This window comes from Mus caroli, chromosome 19, assembly GCF_900094665.2.
Source record: "Mus caroli chromosome 19, CAROLI_EIJ_v1.1, whole genome shotgun sequence".
Lineage (NCBI taxonomy): Eukaryota > Metazoa > Chordata > Mammalia > Rodentia > Muridae > Mus > Mus caroli.
In genome coordinates, this window is record NC_034588.1 from 57,018,503 (window position 1) to 57,036,754 (window position 18,252).

The 18,252-nt window shown below is 43.8% G+C and overlaps 1 protein-coding gene across 1 annotated transcript in view; it reads right to left on the minus strand.

The window, feature by feature from the left end:
• The window catches only part of Cacul1 (CDK2 associated cullin domain 1), a 60,085-nt gene extending 59,267 nt beyond the window's left edge, over positions 1-818 (minus strand). The window contains exon 1 of the mRNA XM_029472481.1: positions 26-818. Within this exon, the coding sequence (XP_029328341.1) occupies positions 26-416 (391 nt within the window). The 5' untranslated portion in view covers positions 417-818. The remainder of the gene's footprint in view (positions 1-25) is intronic.
• Between the last annotated feature and the right edge of the window lie 17,434 nt (positions 819-18,252).

Genomic DNA, 18,252 nt, shown 5'->3' on the forward strand with positions numbered 1-18,252 from the left:
GGTCGTGGAGGAGGGACAGACTTACGGAACTTGGAGGTGGAGGTGTTGATGTTGATAGTGGAGCTGGAGGTGGGGGCAGGGGCCGTCTTGGCCACCGCGGCGGCTGCGTCGCAGCTCTTCAACATCATGATCACCCCGTTTGGCTCCGGCAAGGGCGGAGGCCCCATCGGGAGCCCTTCCTTAGGACCCTTCCTCTCCATGGAGCCCGCGTGCACAGCCAGCAGCTGTCCCCCCGGGAGTTCTCGGCCTGGATCCGGGATGGACGACGAGGGCCGCGGCGGCGGCGGCGGGGGCAGCGGCGGGGCCGGCGGAGGCTGGCGGAAGCTGTCCGCGGCGGCCTCCCAGTTGTTGTGATTCTGGTCGTCCATCATTGCCTCGTAGGTGAGCATTTCCTCGTCCTCCATGCTCTCCTCCATCCCGCCGGGCCGCGGCTTCCCAGGCACCTGCCCGCCCACCTCAGCCCCCGGGCCTGGGAGCGCAGTAGCCGCCTCGAGTTCACATCGCCCGGAGCCCTCGCGGGTGCGGCGAAAAATCCAGTGGCGCACCGAGCGCTTTCGCCCTCTGTCAGGACGACTCCGCCAGAGGAACCGCTGACTGAGGTGGGCACTCCCGGGGTCTGGTTCTGAGAGGCAGCCGCAAAGGGGCGACGTCCCTCACGACATTTTACAGCAGTTTCTTCTGGTCTTTGGAAAGGGCTCTGGGGGAGCGGCCAGGAAGGCACGTGATGCGAGGGACGGCCGGGAGAAAGCTGGGCGAAAAGGGGGCGGGAGCTATGAGTCACCTCAAGGCGAATGCACCCAGCGGTGCGATTCCCTCTCCCTCCCCTCCCCACTCCCCCCGCCCCTTCAGTTTAGACCAGGTGTCCAGACCAGGATTCGCTGGCCCCGCCCCCGGCCGACATTACGTGATAAAGGACTTTGGTCTGCGCACGCGCGTTCTCTAACTTGTTGCCACAATTAGTCTGGGTGTGCCCGAGAGTGGACCAAAAACGGCGCACCAACGCTCTTATATTTAACAGCCCCCTTTCCCCCCCCCCTTTTTTTTTTTTTAGTCTTTTCGTCTTTTCTGTTTTCTTTTTGTACTCCAAACTGGCCTCCAACTAACTCCAAGCAGTCCTCTTTCCTCAGCCTCCTGAGTGTCCCTTCATGCCCCATGCTGGCTAACCTTTCCATAGTGAGGGTCCCCCACTGACACAGGCTCTTTGCCACCCAGATCTTGACCTCGCAGCCTGAGCCTTTGCTTGGGGAATGAAAGGACAGTGTGGCAGTAGGCCCTGGGTACAGACTCCACAAAGGGTAGACTGTCGGTGTGCGCCCTTTTTTTAGCCCTAGGTATCCCAAACTAAGGACAGAATATTGCTTCAGAAATTACACAATACACATTCCTTCTGAGAGTATGTGAAACATTTACAAAAGATAAAAATACTAAGTCTCTAAGCAAGTGTCTCTGCATGACTGAGGACTGACATAACCACATTCTCTGACCACTGTGCAGTTAGAAACTATTAGGGTTCTCTAAAGTCACAGAACTTATGGAAAGTCTCTATGTATTAAGAGAAATTATTGGGATGAATGACAGTCTGCAGTCCAGCTAACTTAGCAATGGCCAGCTGTGATGGGGAGCTCTAAGAATCTAAGTAGTTGCTCAATCCCACCAGGCTAAGTCAGCTCGTCTTCTGTATAAACTAGAATCCTGAAGAAATAGGTTCCAACAGATGTGTTGACAAGTAAGTGCAAGCAGGCAAAGAATGAATACTTTTTCCATTGTCCTTATATAGACCTCCAGCAGAAGGTGTGGCCCAGATTAAAGATGTGTACCACCATGCCTGGACCTAAACTTTTGTTTACTGGAACTTGCTCTGTCTCAGGCTGGGCTTGAACTCAGAGATCTGCTTGCCTCTGTCTCCTGGGATTAAATGTGTGTACCATCTTGTCTGGGCCTAAGCTTTTCCTGGGCACTGTGCCTCAAGTTCTGGATCAAAAGTGTGTGTCATCCCATGTCAAGTCCTGGGTGTCTTCCAGCTTCAAGATCAGGATTGCAGGTGTTCCCTCCACTTCTGGATTGTAGTTCATTCCAGGTGTAGTCAAATTGACAAACCAGAAATAGCCATCACAGAAACCATTAACTGAAGGATAGCTGGTAAGTCCCCACTGTGTTAATCTTTTATCAACTCATCAATCGGAAAGTGACTATGAAAACCTTTAGAACTGATGAGATTGGTACAATTATAGTAAACTTTCCTAGGAAGGCCCTACTCTAAGGAGTTTTTCCCAGCACACTGTTAAATACTGAACTGTTCATGTGTATTTTGTTAAGATACTCCATATATAATAAGCTTTTATTAACATGGAAAAGCATAACAGGCTGAGCCAGAGAAATCTTTGATAGAGTCTATTTAGGTGGCCATGAGTAAGAAACAGAAGGGAAGGTGAATGGGCATTCGATACATGTTTGATTTTTATTTAGAACTTTGTGAGCAATTATTAAATTAGACCTCAAGGTGTTCTGGTAGCTATTCTTGGTGGTCAACTTGACTATATTTGGAATGAACTACAATCCAGGTTTCAAGGACACACATGGGATCCAGATCTTTAGATGGGAAGACAGACATTTAGTCTGGACCACACCTTCTGCTAGAAGCCTATACATGGAAGAAGAAAGCTTTTGCTCTTTGCCTGCTTGTCCTCACTTTTCTAGCTCATCCATTCCTTCACGGGCATTGGAGCCTACTTCTTCAGGATTCCAGCATATACAGAAGACCAGTTGAGACACCCATTCTCGTGAGACTGGGCAACTGCTAGATTCATGGACTTTCTGTTCACAGCTAGCCATTGTTGGATTAGTCGGACTGCAGCCTATATATAAGTCGTCCCAATAAATTCCACATATATGTATACATATATATATGCATATATATGTGTGCATTTCATAAGTTCTTGGATTCTAAAGAACCCTGACTAGTACAGGTATATTATGCTTTAATAGTTATTAACTTAAAACCATTTCTGGTTTGTTCAGTATTTACAGACAATTACAACAAAATAAGGAATGCTGACCCAACAGTGGGCCCAGGTTAATAATTACTATATCCTTCCACAGTCCCAGAAGTTAGCCTCTTTGTTTGGTTTTTCTGTTTGTTTCTGTTTCCTAGTAAGATGTGAATTTTATTAAAGCAGTACAAATATACCTATATAATATATGTTTAAGTTTGTATACTTAGAGAGAACACCAATTTAAAATATCCATGTGTATTAGTCAGGGTTCTCTAGAGTCACAGAACTTATGGGTAGTCTCTATATAGTAAGGGAATTTGTTGATGACTTACAGTCTGTAGTCCAACTCCCCAACAATGGTCAACAGCAGCTGTGAATGGAAGTCCAAGGATCTAGCAGTTGCTCAGTCCCAGGAGGCAAGCAGACGAAGAAGAGAGAGCAAATCTTCCTTCTTCCAATGCCCTCATGTAGGTCTCCAGCAGAAGGTGTGGCCCAGATTAAAGGTGTATGCTACCATGCCTGGATCTGGGACTTGCTTTGTTTCAGATGACCTTGAACTCAGAGATCTCCATGTCTTAATCTTCTGGAATTCGTAGCCACTTTGCCTCAAGATCTTTATGCCAAGATCCAGGTCAGAAACTTGTATCTCCCAGCCTCCAGATTAGGATCACAAGTGAGCCTTCCAATTCTGGATTGTAGTTTATTCCAGATATAGTCAAGTTGAAAACCAGGAATAGCCACTACACCATGGTAGTTTATCTGGGGAGGAGGGGTAACAGGATTCTTTAATCTTTGCTCTTATGGGTTTGTTGTTGTTGTAGTTGTTGTTGTAGTTGTTGTTTTGTCTCTACAACACGCGTTGTTGGAGACACAAAGGTCCAGTCACCCACAGAGCACTAAGGAAACCAGGAATGTTAAACACACGTCTCCTCAATAAAGGAAATAAAACGCCTGCATTCCACGAAGAAAGCTGGGAATAGATGTTTTTCACAACCTGAGGACCTTTGGCTATTTGTAGAGCCAGACCTCACTCAATTCCCCCAAAATGATTATCCCAGACTTTATCTTCCCTCCCTAGACCTTTATCTTCCGCTTCCAGTTAATAGAAACCATCCTTAGCGAACATTGAAGTAGAATTTTCTGGATATGCCATGTGATGTAAAATCACATGGTAGTTTGCTAAGGCAAACTCATGTGTTGTTTTGTTGAGACAAGACAGGTAGGAGGATATATGATGTTTGGAGAAAGAAATATAACTAGGGTTCAACTGACAGCTAGCCTTGCAATGCTTTGTTGGTCTGGAGTCCTTAATCTTTGCCTTTGCTGGTCTTCAGTCTCTTGTCCTCTGGCTGGCCCTGGTGGATCCCACTGACTCATGCTAATCCGGCAGAGGCCTGGGAGTTTCTGCTGGATGGTGCCACCACTGCTGATTCCTTTTTTTTTTTTTAATATCTAATTTTTTTATTAGGTATTTTCTTCATTTACATTTCAAATGCTATCCCAAAAGTCCCCCATACCCTCCCCCCACCCCACTCCCCTACCCACCCACTCCCACTTCTTGGCCCTGGCATTCCCCCGTACTGAGGCATATAAAGTTTGCAAGACCAAGGGGCCTCTCTTCCCAATGATGGCCGACTAGGCCATCTTCTGNTACNTATGCAGCTAGAGACACAAGCTCNNGGGGTACTGGTTAGTTCATATTGTTGTTCCACCTATAGGGTTGCAGACCCCTTCAGCTCCTTGGGTACTTTCTCTAGTTCCTCCATTGGGGGCCCTGTGTTCCATCCAATAGTTGACTGTGAGCATCCACTTCTGTATTTGCCAGGCACTGGCATAGCCTTACAAGAGACAGCTATCCAGACACTACTGAACTGGACTGCTGGTGTCCTGATTGGAATTGCCCCAAAGAACTACTTCAAAAAAGGTTCAAATCCCTTTGTCCTATTTACCATATTTTTCCCCTAAATTTGAACAGTGATACAAGCAGGGGGTGGAGGGGCTCAAAGCATTTGAGAACCCTTATTAAAAGTAATTTTTTTAAAAAATCTAAGCCTACAGGGCATGTCACGTGAAGTTTATAGCCTGCTTACCTCTATACTATCTCAGTCAGAGACCACACCAGATCATAGTCCTTAGATATAGAACCCATTTTCATGGGCACATGTACTTTGTGAAGGAGTCTCTATATAGTCATGTCTTAAACTGTATTGTGTACCTGGAATTGGAGTGATTGTTGCCTGGAAACCCAAGTTATACTGTTTAAATATGCTTATAATGAACTGCCTATCATCAGACTTGTTAGAAGTTTGATCCAGACTGACTAAGTCAGCCTGAACTGAGTTTATATTCTCATCTCATTGAAGCTTGCAAGGACCCCCACAAAGCACTTACTATTTTTATAGACAGAAAAATGTTTTAACCCTTAATGATTAACAAAACCAATATTGAAAACTATAAATTAGGATAAGTTAAAAATGTTTGTACTGCCTTTCAAAAAATTTATGTTAAATCTATGATTCATATCTGATCTAAGCATTGCTTTAAAAAGTCACAAGTCCATTTGCTCTGATGTCAGAAAAATAAAGTTTCTCCATTTTGAAATTAGTAAAAATCATCCAAAAAATCAGTGTCCCCAGGTAAGATGCCTAATTTTTCATTAGTCTCAATAAAACAATAAAGTTGATTTAAACATAATTAGTAATTTACTTAATGAAAGAACATTAACATTTGTGAAGTAAATTTGTATGACTCTTACTTACTTGGCCTATCAAAAAAGCACCCAGGTATAGTTAGTCATATACCTTACCACATATTTTACTCCTGTTTTAATTTTGTCATAAAAATCTACTTATCAAAGGAGGAAAATGGTACCTGTGTTATTTAACAGTTTGTTGACTGAATGTTTAACATCTAAATGTTTAGCCACATAGATGTGCCCCCATTCTAATTGTTTCAGCTCTTATTAGAAAGGAGCCTGGGAATGGAACAGAGAAAGAAAGGGGCTATGCATGTGGGTGCTGGGAGTCCCTCACGAGAATGATGACAGTGCAGAGATAAAGATGATCCAGGAAAGAAGAGAGGGGTGCATGAGCTCAAGACAAGGAGATGTCACTCTGAGGAGGTAAAACGGCCCTGTAGTTTAAGCTTTAGGAAAGGAACGAAGAAAGTGAAATGGCAGCCAGGGGGCCCCATCACATCTTCCCTGCTCCCGGATAGAGCACGCCTTTAGGAGGTAACCATGAAGCCAATACTCAAAGGACTGTTAAATTCAGGGTCAGACAGGGATCTGGAAGAAGTGATTGAACAAACAAACAAACAAACAACAAAAACAAGTGTGTAAAACTCGGAGGGAGGGCTGAGGAGATAAATCAGCAAGCAGTTAAGAGCATTTGCTAATCTTACAGAGCACCTACATGGCAACTCACATCTATAACTAGCTCCAGGGGAGCTGACACTCTCTTCTAGCCTCTGCACAAACTATACACACAGACTGCACAACTATACATGCAGGCATGACACTCATACACATAAACTAAAATAAATAAATATGTTTTACATAAAAAGATAGGCTGGCCCCACTATGGAGCCAGAGTTCTAAAAAGTCACCATGAATGGGTCGGAGCATGTAAGAAAAAAAGAATGCAAACTTATATCAGAGCATCACCGCGAAGTTTGAAGAAGACAAATAAGAAGCGTTTTCAGGATGATGACATGCCAGAGCCATACAACAATGCCTATTCCCAGTGGCATGTCAGTGGAGGAGGGTACCCAGACAAAAAGCAGCTCAGCTGTGGCCTGCTAGGTCCGATCTGATGGAGTTGAAATGCAAGATTGGCCTTCTGCCATCAGCCAGTACAGCAGGTGCCACAGTATCCATGATTGGCACCACTGAGCACAAGACACCTGACTTTTCATGGCTGGTCAATCCAGGCAATTCTCATCAGCACCCCAGGTGTTTGGACCAAGATGCTTCATGAGCTTGGCACCAACACTCCAGGGATTAGTCCTGGGTAGAGACCAGGATTACTTTTATGGATGGATGTGGCTGATGATCTGTGAGGAATTGTTTCTATCTTGTCATATGGAAGAGGAGGCCCGTACAAATTAATCCCAGTTTCTGTTTATTCCAGACACAATCAGCACATCCATACATACTACCTGAAATTGCCTCCTGTACTTTAACTCCAGATGTTTCCAACGAGAGGGGGGGGAGGGAGAGAGAGAGAGAGAGAGAGAGAGAGAGAGAGAGAGAGAGAGAGGAGAGAGAGGAGAGAGAGAGAGAGAGGTGCGGGTGCATGCAGAGTTCAGAAGAAAGTATCTGATCAGTCTCCTGGAGTGGGAGTTAGACAGTTATGAGCTGCCTGATGTGGGTGATGGGGTCAAAACTCTAGCCCTCTGTAAGAGCTATGTTTTTAACTGCCTAGCCATCTCTTCAGATGTATTCCTCATAGTATTAGAAAAATAAGTAGAAAATGGAAAACTGGATGAATTTATATTAGTGATTTTCTCTCACTATGTAGTCCTGGAACTATGTAGAACAGGCTAGCCTAAAACACACAAAGATTCACCTCTGCCTGCATACCAAGTGCTGGAATTAAAGGCATGCATCACCACACCTAATACTAGTGATTTTCTTTAAAAAAAAAAAAAAAAGTAAAGAAGCTGGGTATGATGGTACATGCCTTTAATTCCATTATTTAGTAGGCAGAAGCAGGTGGATCTCTGATTTTAAGGTCAGCCTGGTCTACAAAGCAATTCCTAAACAGCCAGACCTACACAGAGAAACTCGGTCTTGAGAAAACAAAACAAAAAAAAAAAAGAAAGAAAGAAAGAAACTATAAAGATAACCCATCTACACAGGTAGATCATTAGATCTTGGAGTTTTAGTCTCTATCACTCATTCCCTGAACTTCAGCTGGCTGTAATAATAATTGTGTAGGAAAAAATTAAATTCATATTGCCAGGCATGGTAACACTTGTAATCCCAGCATTCCTGGTTCTGGGACAGGAGGATTTACAGGAGTTGGAGCCCATCTTGGGTTACATAATGATTTCCAGATTAGCCTGGACTACAGAGAGAAACTCTGTCTCAGAGAGAGGGGAGGAGAGGAGCAACAAAACACTAGCACTGAGTATCTGAAGGGACTTTTGTAATTGTAGATTTTGTGACATCCTTAGCTTTCTGAGGATAATCCAGCCTCCTAAGATCATGTGGTTTCATTATTCAACTTGTGTGCTTCATCTGACTAAAATTTTGCAGAACCTATATTGTAAGGAAGTCTACAGAGCCTCCAAATGGTGACCTTTTTCCTGGTGTACCATGCCTCCATCGGGGCAGCTGTAGCAACTCTGAGGGTTGACTGGAAAGAGAGAGAATGGAGATATTATGAAGGTGGCTGCATGATTTTAAGTTAAGAAAGTGACTAATATAGGGGAGCAGGGTGAGGGGAGGGTATAGGGGACTTTCGGGATAGTATTTGAAACGTAAATGAAGAAAATATCTAATAAAAATTGGAAAAAAAAAAAAAAAAGAAAGTGACTAATAGTTGTTGTGGCCTATTTACCAGAGAAGACTGTTTGGTCATGAGTTTAAACCAATCTTAAACCAGTCAACTTTATTACCCAGCTGATGGCTACCCTGGGTGTTCAGGATCCCAGTATAGCCCTGAGCCTTTCTCCAGGTGAGCTTTTAAATACAAAAACCAAATCCTGTGTTGACATAGTTCAGTTAACAAGAACAGTTAGCTGGAAGCAGAACTACAGAAGCCAAAAAAGCAAGGTTAGTACATTTAGAGACTTTCCCAGAACTATGGACTTTGATGGGTTCATTTTGGCAGGCGATACTGTCTACATGCTGAATTTTATGGCCGGAATGGTACTTCTATCATGGAGTCATTTGTTCTAAGGCCTTACTAAGGTCTGGTGCCCTGTTACAATTGTCACTGTCTACCTATTGTGGACTGGGCATACCACATAGGACAAAACCAATGGTTTTGTCCTCCAGTGGGAGCTGCCTGTCCTCTGGACTCAGCTACTCTAAAAATACAGAGAGGGAGTCAGGTGTAAGTTGGCTGGACATGGCAGCTTCTCTAGATAGAACACCGTGGATAATCATATCAGCAATCATAACATGATCAAACCACTATTGCTTGCTAACTCCATGCCAGACATTCTGCTAAGCATGTCCTGTGTAGTTTATTATTTAATTTTCACAAGAAGCCTCGAGTTCCTGAGACTAAATTGATGGAAGGAACCCTCCCCCTTGGGATGCAGGTAAGAAAAACTGGAGTGCAAGTATATCCCAATCTCCTTGGCCTGTCTCAGCTGGTGAAATGCTTCAACCAGATCCAGGGTGAAAGGCTCCTTTCCCTTCCCTTCCTCAATTTTCAGTCTTTCCACTCCTAGTCTCTACCATCTGCACAGGTTTCAGGAAACTATGGTCTCCAAAATGAACTACGGGATGAATGTTTCTTAGGGTTGACTCAAGAACAAATTGGCACTGCAGTTCTGGCCAAAGAGTTTAGAGGGGTCTATGGAAGCCAAAATACACATGATGAGACGTGTGACAGGAATGTTTCCCTCTGAGGGAAAAGCTTGGGCCAGAACCAACCATCTAACAACTCAATAGGGTCAAGCCTGAGGCTGGAAGTCAGCACTTGATAAATATGCTGCACAAAAAGATGGAGTGTACTTGAGTCACAGATGTCTCAAAAGTGTACCAGCCAGCCTTGGAACTGACTGACCTCTGAGCTTCTCACTGCATGATTTTTAAGCCCCCTTGGGGTCTGAGCTATTTCTCTTTGGGTGTTCATTGCTGAGAAAGCCTTTGCTACCAATAAGATATACCAGGTCCGAGTCTGCACTAGGTTGAGGGTGCCCAAGAACATTGGTTACCAACATCCAGACCTTTGGACAAAATGAAATGTGGAATGTTCTCAGAGACCAAGAAAACTGTCAGAGAAATTTCCTATAAAGCCTAATTGAAAACAACAGCTCCTTAATCTAAATTTACAGCACAATCAGCCTTCTGGTTACCTAATTATAATTAAATTAGAATGGTGGTGTATTTCATATTACGCTAATTAAAATCACAGAAAGGATAAGCTGTATTTGCTATCTAGGGTTTCTACTGCTTCCTCCTGGAGTTGGGGGTGAGAGTTGCCTGGCCTGCAAAATGGGAGACCTGAATTTGAGTCCCTGTCTCTGCTCTCAATGGCTGTGTGACTTGGAGCAAGTGCCTTAGCCCCTCTGATTCTCTCTGAATTCTCATCTGTCAAATTCCAAAGCAAAGAGACTCTTGGAGATAGCATATGGCATTACACAAAGAATCATCACTTAATTTTGCCTGTTCTTTTTTGTTTTGTTTTTTGAGATAGGGTGTGATGGCTACTTTTGGTTGTCAACTAGACTATATCTGGAATGTACTACAATTCAGATATCAAGGGCACACTTGTAAGAGATATTCTGCTTGGTTTGAAGTGAGTGAATCCACTTCTAGTCTGAACCTTTGAGGTAGGAAGACACATCTCTGCTCCGGATCTTGAGGCTGGAAGACACACCTTTAGTCTGGGCCACATCTTCTTTGAGAAGCCTATGTAAGGACATGGAAGAAGGAAGCTTTTGCTCTTTGCCTGATTGCCCTTGCCTTGCTGATAAGCCCATTCCTTCACTGGCGTTGAAGCCTCCTTCCAGTATATACAGAAGACCAGCTGAGACACCCAGTCTTGTAAGACTGAGCAACTACTAGATTCTTGGACTTTCTGTTCACAACTAGCCATTGTTGGATTAGTTGGACTGCAGCCTGAAAATAATTAAAATAAATTATGTATTCCATAAGTTCTGTGATTCTAGAGAACCCTGACTGATACACAGGGTTTCTCCATGTCATCCTGGTTGTCCTGGAACTCGATCTGTAGACCAGGTTGACCTCAAACTCATGTAAATCCACTTGTCTCTGCTTCCTGAGTGCTAGGACTAAAGGTCACCATGCCTAGATAGTTTTACCTGTTCTTATGAGTGTGTGCTTACATGTATGAGGAGGTATACATATACACGAGTGTGCGTGTGTGTGTGTGTGTGTGTAAGTACCTGGAGTTCCACCTGTGTACTGAGGCCAGAAGTAAATCTCAGAATACTATATACACATTGTTTTCTGACACAGAGTTCCTCTCTGGCCTGGAAGTTGTCCATTCAGCTAGTGACGTTGTGAGCCATCCCCAGTGATCTGCTTCTCTCCATCTCAGGGCAGGACACAACACCTGAATTTTTTTATGTGGGTTTTGGAAATCTCAGTCAGGTCTTTATGTCCTATAAGCACTGTAGTGCCTAAGCTGTTCCTAAAACCCATTATGCGTATTCATGAATGCCATATAACTAAAAGTATGCAATAAGTATTAATTTGTGTCTAGTAAGAAACCTGGGGGGCTGGAGAGATGGCTCAGAGGTTAAGAGCACTGACTGCTCTTCTGTGGTCCTGAGTTCAATTCCCAGCAACCACATGGAGGCTCACAACTATCTGTAATGGGATTTGATGCCCTCTTCTGGTGTGTTTGAAGATAGCTACCGTGTACTCATATACATAAAATAAATAAATCTTTGGGGCTGGAGAGATGGCTCAGCAGATAAGAGCACTGACTGCTCTTCCAAAGGTCATGAGTTCAAATCCCAGCAACCACATGGTGGCTCACAACAATCTTTAATAAGATCTGACACCCTCTTCTGGTGCATCTGAAGAGACATCTACAGTGTACTTAGATATAATAATAAATAAATCTTAAAAAAAAAAAAAGAAACCTGGGCCAGTTTTTTTTTTGTTTGTTTGTTTGTTTGTTTTTTTTTTTTAAACACAAGGTCTCACTGTTATCCTGGATGGCCTCAAACTCAGAGCTTGTCTGCCAAGTGCTGGGTTTCAAGGCATGTACCACCCTGCCCAGCCTAGCCTCTGACACTTCTGAGGGCACCTTATTATCAGAAAATTGATGAGTCCAATCTAGCAAAGTTTAGACATTGATGTTTCTACATTTGGACTATTATAATTAATGCTGCTACAAACATGTCTATATATTTCACTTGAATGCCTATTTTTAAACTGGGAATGAAATATATAGCTAGAAGGAGGAATTGCTGAATCAGATGATATAATTTGAATATAGTGTGTGTGTTTGAACATCTGGTCCACAGAAGCTGGCTCTGTTTTGAGGGAGTTATGGAAACTCTGCAATGCAGAACCTAGCTAGGTCAGTTGGGTTTTAAAAGTGATATCTGCTTCTGGTTATGGGTCAAGTTGTCTGCTTCCTGACCTACCAAGGTGTGAACAAGCCATGGTATAAGCTCCCACCTCCACAGACAAAGTGCTGTGACAAGAAATCTTTCCTATCTTATTTTCATCAGGTATTTTCCTGTCACAACAATGAGAGTAATAAATGAAGGTGATTATAATCCTATTCAGCTCTTTTAAATGGGAAGGTGGAACAGTATCTTGCTATGAGTTTTTTCCTGGCTTAGCCTCCCCATGCTGATTTTGCAGGAGTAACTGACAATGTCTGGCCTGTTTACTGCCTACAGGCAAGGCTTATTGCTTCCTGAAACATCAGACACTAGTATTTTAGTGGAGATCAGTGACTGCTTCTCCCTATAGTGACTCTCAATCTGTGGAGTCAACTGACCCTTTCACAGGGGTTGCCTAAGACCAGCGGAAAACACAGATATTTGCAATTTATAACAGCAAATTTACAGTTATGAAGTAGCAACAAAAATAATTAGGAAGGTTGAGAACTGGCTTCTTTGGAAACTAAAGAGAACACCTAATATTAACCTAGGGCTTGCACATACATGTGCATACACACACACCTGTTCATATTCTCTCTGTTACTGTGTCTTTGTCTCTCTGTTTCTCTCTCTTCATTCTTGTCCTCTCCCTCCCCTTCCATTTCCTCTACTATCTCCCTTTCCCCCTCTCTCTGTCTCAGTAGAGAACTTGTGTGCACACACAGGGTCATAAGCATGTATGATGGAGCATGGGGAAAATAGCAGAAATGGGAACCCAACATTGACTACTCACCAAAGATGAGTAGTTTCACATGTTTTCCTGGAAGTTGTCTTGAGAGAAGATGTTTTGCTGAAGCAGACACATGAGAAGGCATTGATGTTTAGAAAGACTATAAATGGAACCCCACAAACCATGAAAGGTTGCTCTTGCATTGCAACACCGTGCAACACTTCACTGGGGTTTGCTGGGCTTCAGTTCATAGAGGGAAACACATCAAAGAACTTCTCGTGGTAATCCAGCTGATTCTGGCCCCTTCAGCTGACTCATGCCAAAACAGAGCCTTGTGGTTCCTGGTGGATCCTGCCACTGCTACTGATTCGTATTTGGTGTTTGCTATTAGACTGGACTGCTGATATCCTAACAATGAAGAGTTGAATTGCCCCAAAGAACAACTTCTAAACAGATCCACAAACCCCCTTTTCCTATAAATCTTCTTTTCCCCCTACCTGTTGTCAGTGGGCTAGAAGAGAGGTTGAATTATTCAAAAATCCTAAATAAAGTAGGTTTAGAAAACTCTAAGCCTCCAGAGAACCACTGCCATGAGAGCAGCCCACTTAAGGCTGACTACAGAAGACTCCAAGGAGTTATAAAAAGGGAGAGCCACAAAACAGATGGAAAGATCCAGTCTCTGGATAAAGCCTAAGCAACCAGGAATAACCACTCACTGTGGCATAAAAAAGAATCAGCTGAGGCCACAGAGGTAGAGTTCAACATAGTGCTCCTCTTGCACATCCCACATGTCCATCCTTCCTCCACACAAGAATTGTGGGTTGCAGTGAGCAGAAACACCCAAACCAAATGAAGCACACTTGACCAGAAGGCTGCTGAGACTTGGTCATCTTTGGAGACAGAATACAACATGCATCTGAGCCTCCTGAAAGTTATTAGAGATAAGGCAAAGAAAGGGCATGCATCCCTGAGTACCTGTACAGGAGAACTGTAAAAGGTATTTTTTCTATTTTGGTTTTCCTTCTTTCTCTTCCCTTCTTCCTTCCTTCCTCCCTCCCTCCCTCCCTCCCTCCCTTCCTTCCTTCCTTCTTTCCAGATATGATCTCTTGAGACTCAGGCTGGCCTTGAATGTAGATCTATCTACTTCCACTTCTCAAGTGCTGGCACTCTAGACATAAACCACCATGTAGTTTGTGTGCATGTTTATAATCACATATAAAGCCATGTGAAGCATTTACAATCACACCCAGGGCTTCACGCACACTAGGTAAATTCTCTACCTGCAGAGTCATATCCCCAACCCATCTATTTAAGTTTTCATTGAGCTATCATCTTTAAATAAGTTGACACTGAAACCTATTGCTGTGTATTTAGTATTCATTTCAAGGCAAACCTGGTCCCCAGCTCCATTTCCTTGTCTTAGCCCTTGACAATAAAAATCCTGATGTCCAGCCACAGGGAATTAAGGCAAGTGCTGTGTCCAAGTTCCATTTAGGCAGGCCCATGTGATCTTTGGCCTCTGTCCCACACTATCAAACTGCCTTCTTCTCTGAGCTGCTTCCAGCTAAGCTTGTTAGCCACTCTAAATGGTCCCATCCCGTCAACTGGAATGTGTAGGTATCATCTGCTTCCCTCATGAGTATGGTACACATCTACTTGTCACCTGGCACTCATTGCCCTGTGTGGCTGCCTCCCTTTGCAGTGTGTGTCTAAATCACTCCAGGGCAGATGCAGGATCTGTTTCCATCATGTGCTACCTTCAGACTTCAAGCAAGTTATTTTACATGCCTGGACCTATGCTTACTATAAAGTGAGTAAAATGGTTCTTTCTCTCTCTCTCTCTCTCTCTCTCTCTCTCTCTCTCTCTCTCTCTGTCTGTCTCTCTCTCTGTCTCTGTCTCTCTCTCTCTCTCTGTCTGTCTCTCTCTCTTTTTCTGAGTGTGTGTTAAGAAAGTTGAGCCTCAGTGTGAGCTGTCAGTAGTTCTTAGACTGTTTTTTTTTTTTTTTAAGGAAAGGTCTCTGTTTGCGTCACCACACCTCAAAATCTAAATTCCAAGAATGGGTTTCGAAATCTGAAAATTAAATAAGTTCCCTTCCCTTCAGGGAGATCCCCACCAAGCCTGAAGGGCCACCTGCCCAGAGCAACAGGAAGAAAGAACCAGTTTTGTCTTATGGAGGTCTTTCTCAGGCAGGCACAGGGACTCTTAGTGCAAACTTTGTTCCATGTCCAGTCCTTAAATAAGTGGCTGTCTCTTGTGTCCCCACTGTGGTTGTTGACAGCTTTTTGCATTGTCAGCCCTGCCTTGTTTATTCTGAAGCCTTCTTGCCCAGGTCTCTGCCCTCACCAGAAGGCCCTAGCCCTTGGTGGTGGTAACATGTTTGGTGAGGACTCACCTAACCAGACCTATGGGGAAGGGAGTCACCTTCCTCTTCTCTGAGAAGATACGGCCAGGGCTTAATCTACCCGGAGACCCACCCCTCTTCCTCCAGTATCTTGGGCATAGGGGTTTTATTTCAGTGTGGCCATGGTAGTCCCTGTAGCAGGGCTTGAGAAACTGCTTGCCTTGCTTTTCAGATGCTAATGGTTTGTTAGATGCAGACATACATTTGCATGGACCCAAGTAGGGTATTCCTATTTGAGCATCCTGATTCCACTCTCCCACCCTCCCAGAGCTTAACTAGCAAGTATAACCTGAGTTATACCACCAAACCCAGACACTATTGCATATGCCAGCAAGATTTTGCTGACAGGACCCTGATATAGCTCTCTCTTGTGAGGCTATCCCAGTACCTGGCAAATACAGAAGTGGATTCTCACAGTCATCTATTGGATGGAACACAGGGCCCCTAAAGAAGGAGCTAGAGAAAGTAACCAAGTAGCTAAAAGGGTCATCAACCCTATAGGAGGATCAACAATATGAACTAACCAGTACCCCCTTCGCGCCCCCCCCCCCAGAACTGTGTCTCTAGTTGTATATGTAGCAAAGGGAGTCGGCCATCAATGGGAGGAGAGGCCATTGATGGTCTTGAGAAGATCATATGCCCCAATACAGGAGAATGCCAGGGCCAGGAAGCGGGAGTGGGTGGATTGGGGAACAGGGCGGGGGGAGGGTATAGGGGACTTTGGGGATAACATTTGAAATGTAAATGAAGAAAATATCTAGTAAAAAAAAGTATTTAAAAATCTCCTGAGTTATAGCCACAGCTGTCCAGAACTAGGGGCCCTTTCCCCCTGAAGGCACCTTTATGCACCTGATTACACAGTAGGCTCATACAACTGGGCTTCAGGTCCTGCCTGCTTAATGGGACATCATATAATCTGCTCCATAACTTTCCAGCCCTATTCTCCCTGCTTAATGGGGCAATAAGAGATTGGATCATACAGAGCTGGAGCCTTATTTGATCAGCCTACAGTGAGAGTCCCCCAGATGTACCCCCAACAACTACTACCAGGAATTCTTTACCAGCTTTCCCACTTTACTGGGCTTCAATTCAATGAGGGATACAGCATCACACCTTGGGGAGGAAAATAAACTCCCCCTCTGCCAGGAGGCATACACAGAGTAACTTTCTGTTATCAGCCCAAGACCCTTGTCACAGGTAAATCCTATGTTATAGCCTGTCTTTAAAGGAAACCCTCCTTGATCTTCTGATCCAGGCTTTGTCATGGACAGTGAGCCATGGGTGTCCTAAGTGGCTTCAAACACAGGGGTGAAACAAAATTATTGCTTCCTCCTCCTACCCCTTTCCTTCATTAAGTCTTCTAGTAGAAAGAGAATGCATTTAACTTCTAGGAGGTGATCCTTACAGTGGTGAAGTCTTCCCTCATTCTAATGGTTAGAAGGTAAATGTGATGGCTGGAACTGCAGCATCTTAGACTGTAATGTAGACTTAAGAGAGCCAGGTCAAGAGGCAGGAGTCCCAGTTCCTGACAATGGTGGAATTAATCACCTTTCTAGTCCTGAGATGCTGTCTGGGTCTCCGGGTCTCTGTTTCATTTACATAAAATTCTTTTCAGGTTTTCTGCCTCTCACAGCTAAATGTCACCATGAAAGTCTGATTGTGAGCCGGAAGACTCTCTTTTCCAGAAAAAAATAATTCCTTGAGATTTCTTATTTAATTACTATTAGATGTGTGTGGAGAGGAAATGCTGTGTGGGACATTATTGCCTTTTCTAAAGACGCATGTGCACTAAGCAAGGACTTCCTCTTACCACAGGGGTCAACTGCCTCATTCTGAAAGAGTGGACCTCATAGAGTTGGACATGATGAGAATATGTTAAAGTTGCTGGCTGTTCGAACATGAGCAAGCCATCTAAATCTTACTTTCCTGTTTTTTTATTGAAATAGTGAAAACAGGAATTGGAAAGATAGCTAAAGTGGAAGTTTCTGGCTATGTCATGTGATGCAGACTCGTGTGCTTTGCTGAGTCAAGATCCATGGAGGACATGTGGTGTTTGGAGAGAGTATAAATAGAACCCAACGGACAGTTATGCCGACGGTTGCATAGCTAGTTTTGCAGCTCATCGTTGGTCTCTGGTCTTTGCTGATATTAGCTTTGTTGAGTAGCATGGCAAGGAACTTTCCCTAGGTGATCCTGGTCACTCCAGCTGATTTGGTTGAGGTCTGACTGTTTCTGCTGGATCATGTCACTGCTGCTGATTCGTATTTGCTATCCTGACACTACTGAACTGGACTGCTGGTATCCTGAGAAATGGAGATTGGAATCACTTCAAAGAATGACTTCTAAACAGGTCCACATCCCCTTGTCCTATTTATAATCATTTCTCCCTTACCTTTGGACAGTGGGCTAGAAGGGATGTTGAAGCATTCAACATCCCTTATTATAAGTAGGTTTTTAAAAAAATCTAAGCTTACAGATAAGCTCTGTGGTTAAGAGAGCTTGTTTTTCTTCCAGAGGACCAGAATTCTATTTCCTGAACTGACATCAGGTGACCCACAAATATTTGTAACTCCAACACCAGGAGTTCCAGTTTCCTCTTCTGGCCTCCAGTGGCACCTACATATATGTGGCACACACACACACACACACACACATATAAATAAAAAAAAATTTCCCCTTAAGAGTAGTTTTTTGGGTTTTTTTTGCTTTTTTTCACCCACTTTTTTTTATTAGATTCTTTCTTCATTTACATTTCAAATGCTATCCAAAAAGTCCCCTATACACTCCCCCGGCCCTGCTCCCCTACCCACTCACTCCCACTTCTTAGCCCTGGTGTTCCCCTGTATTGGGGCATATAAAA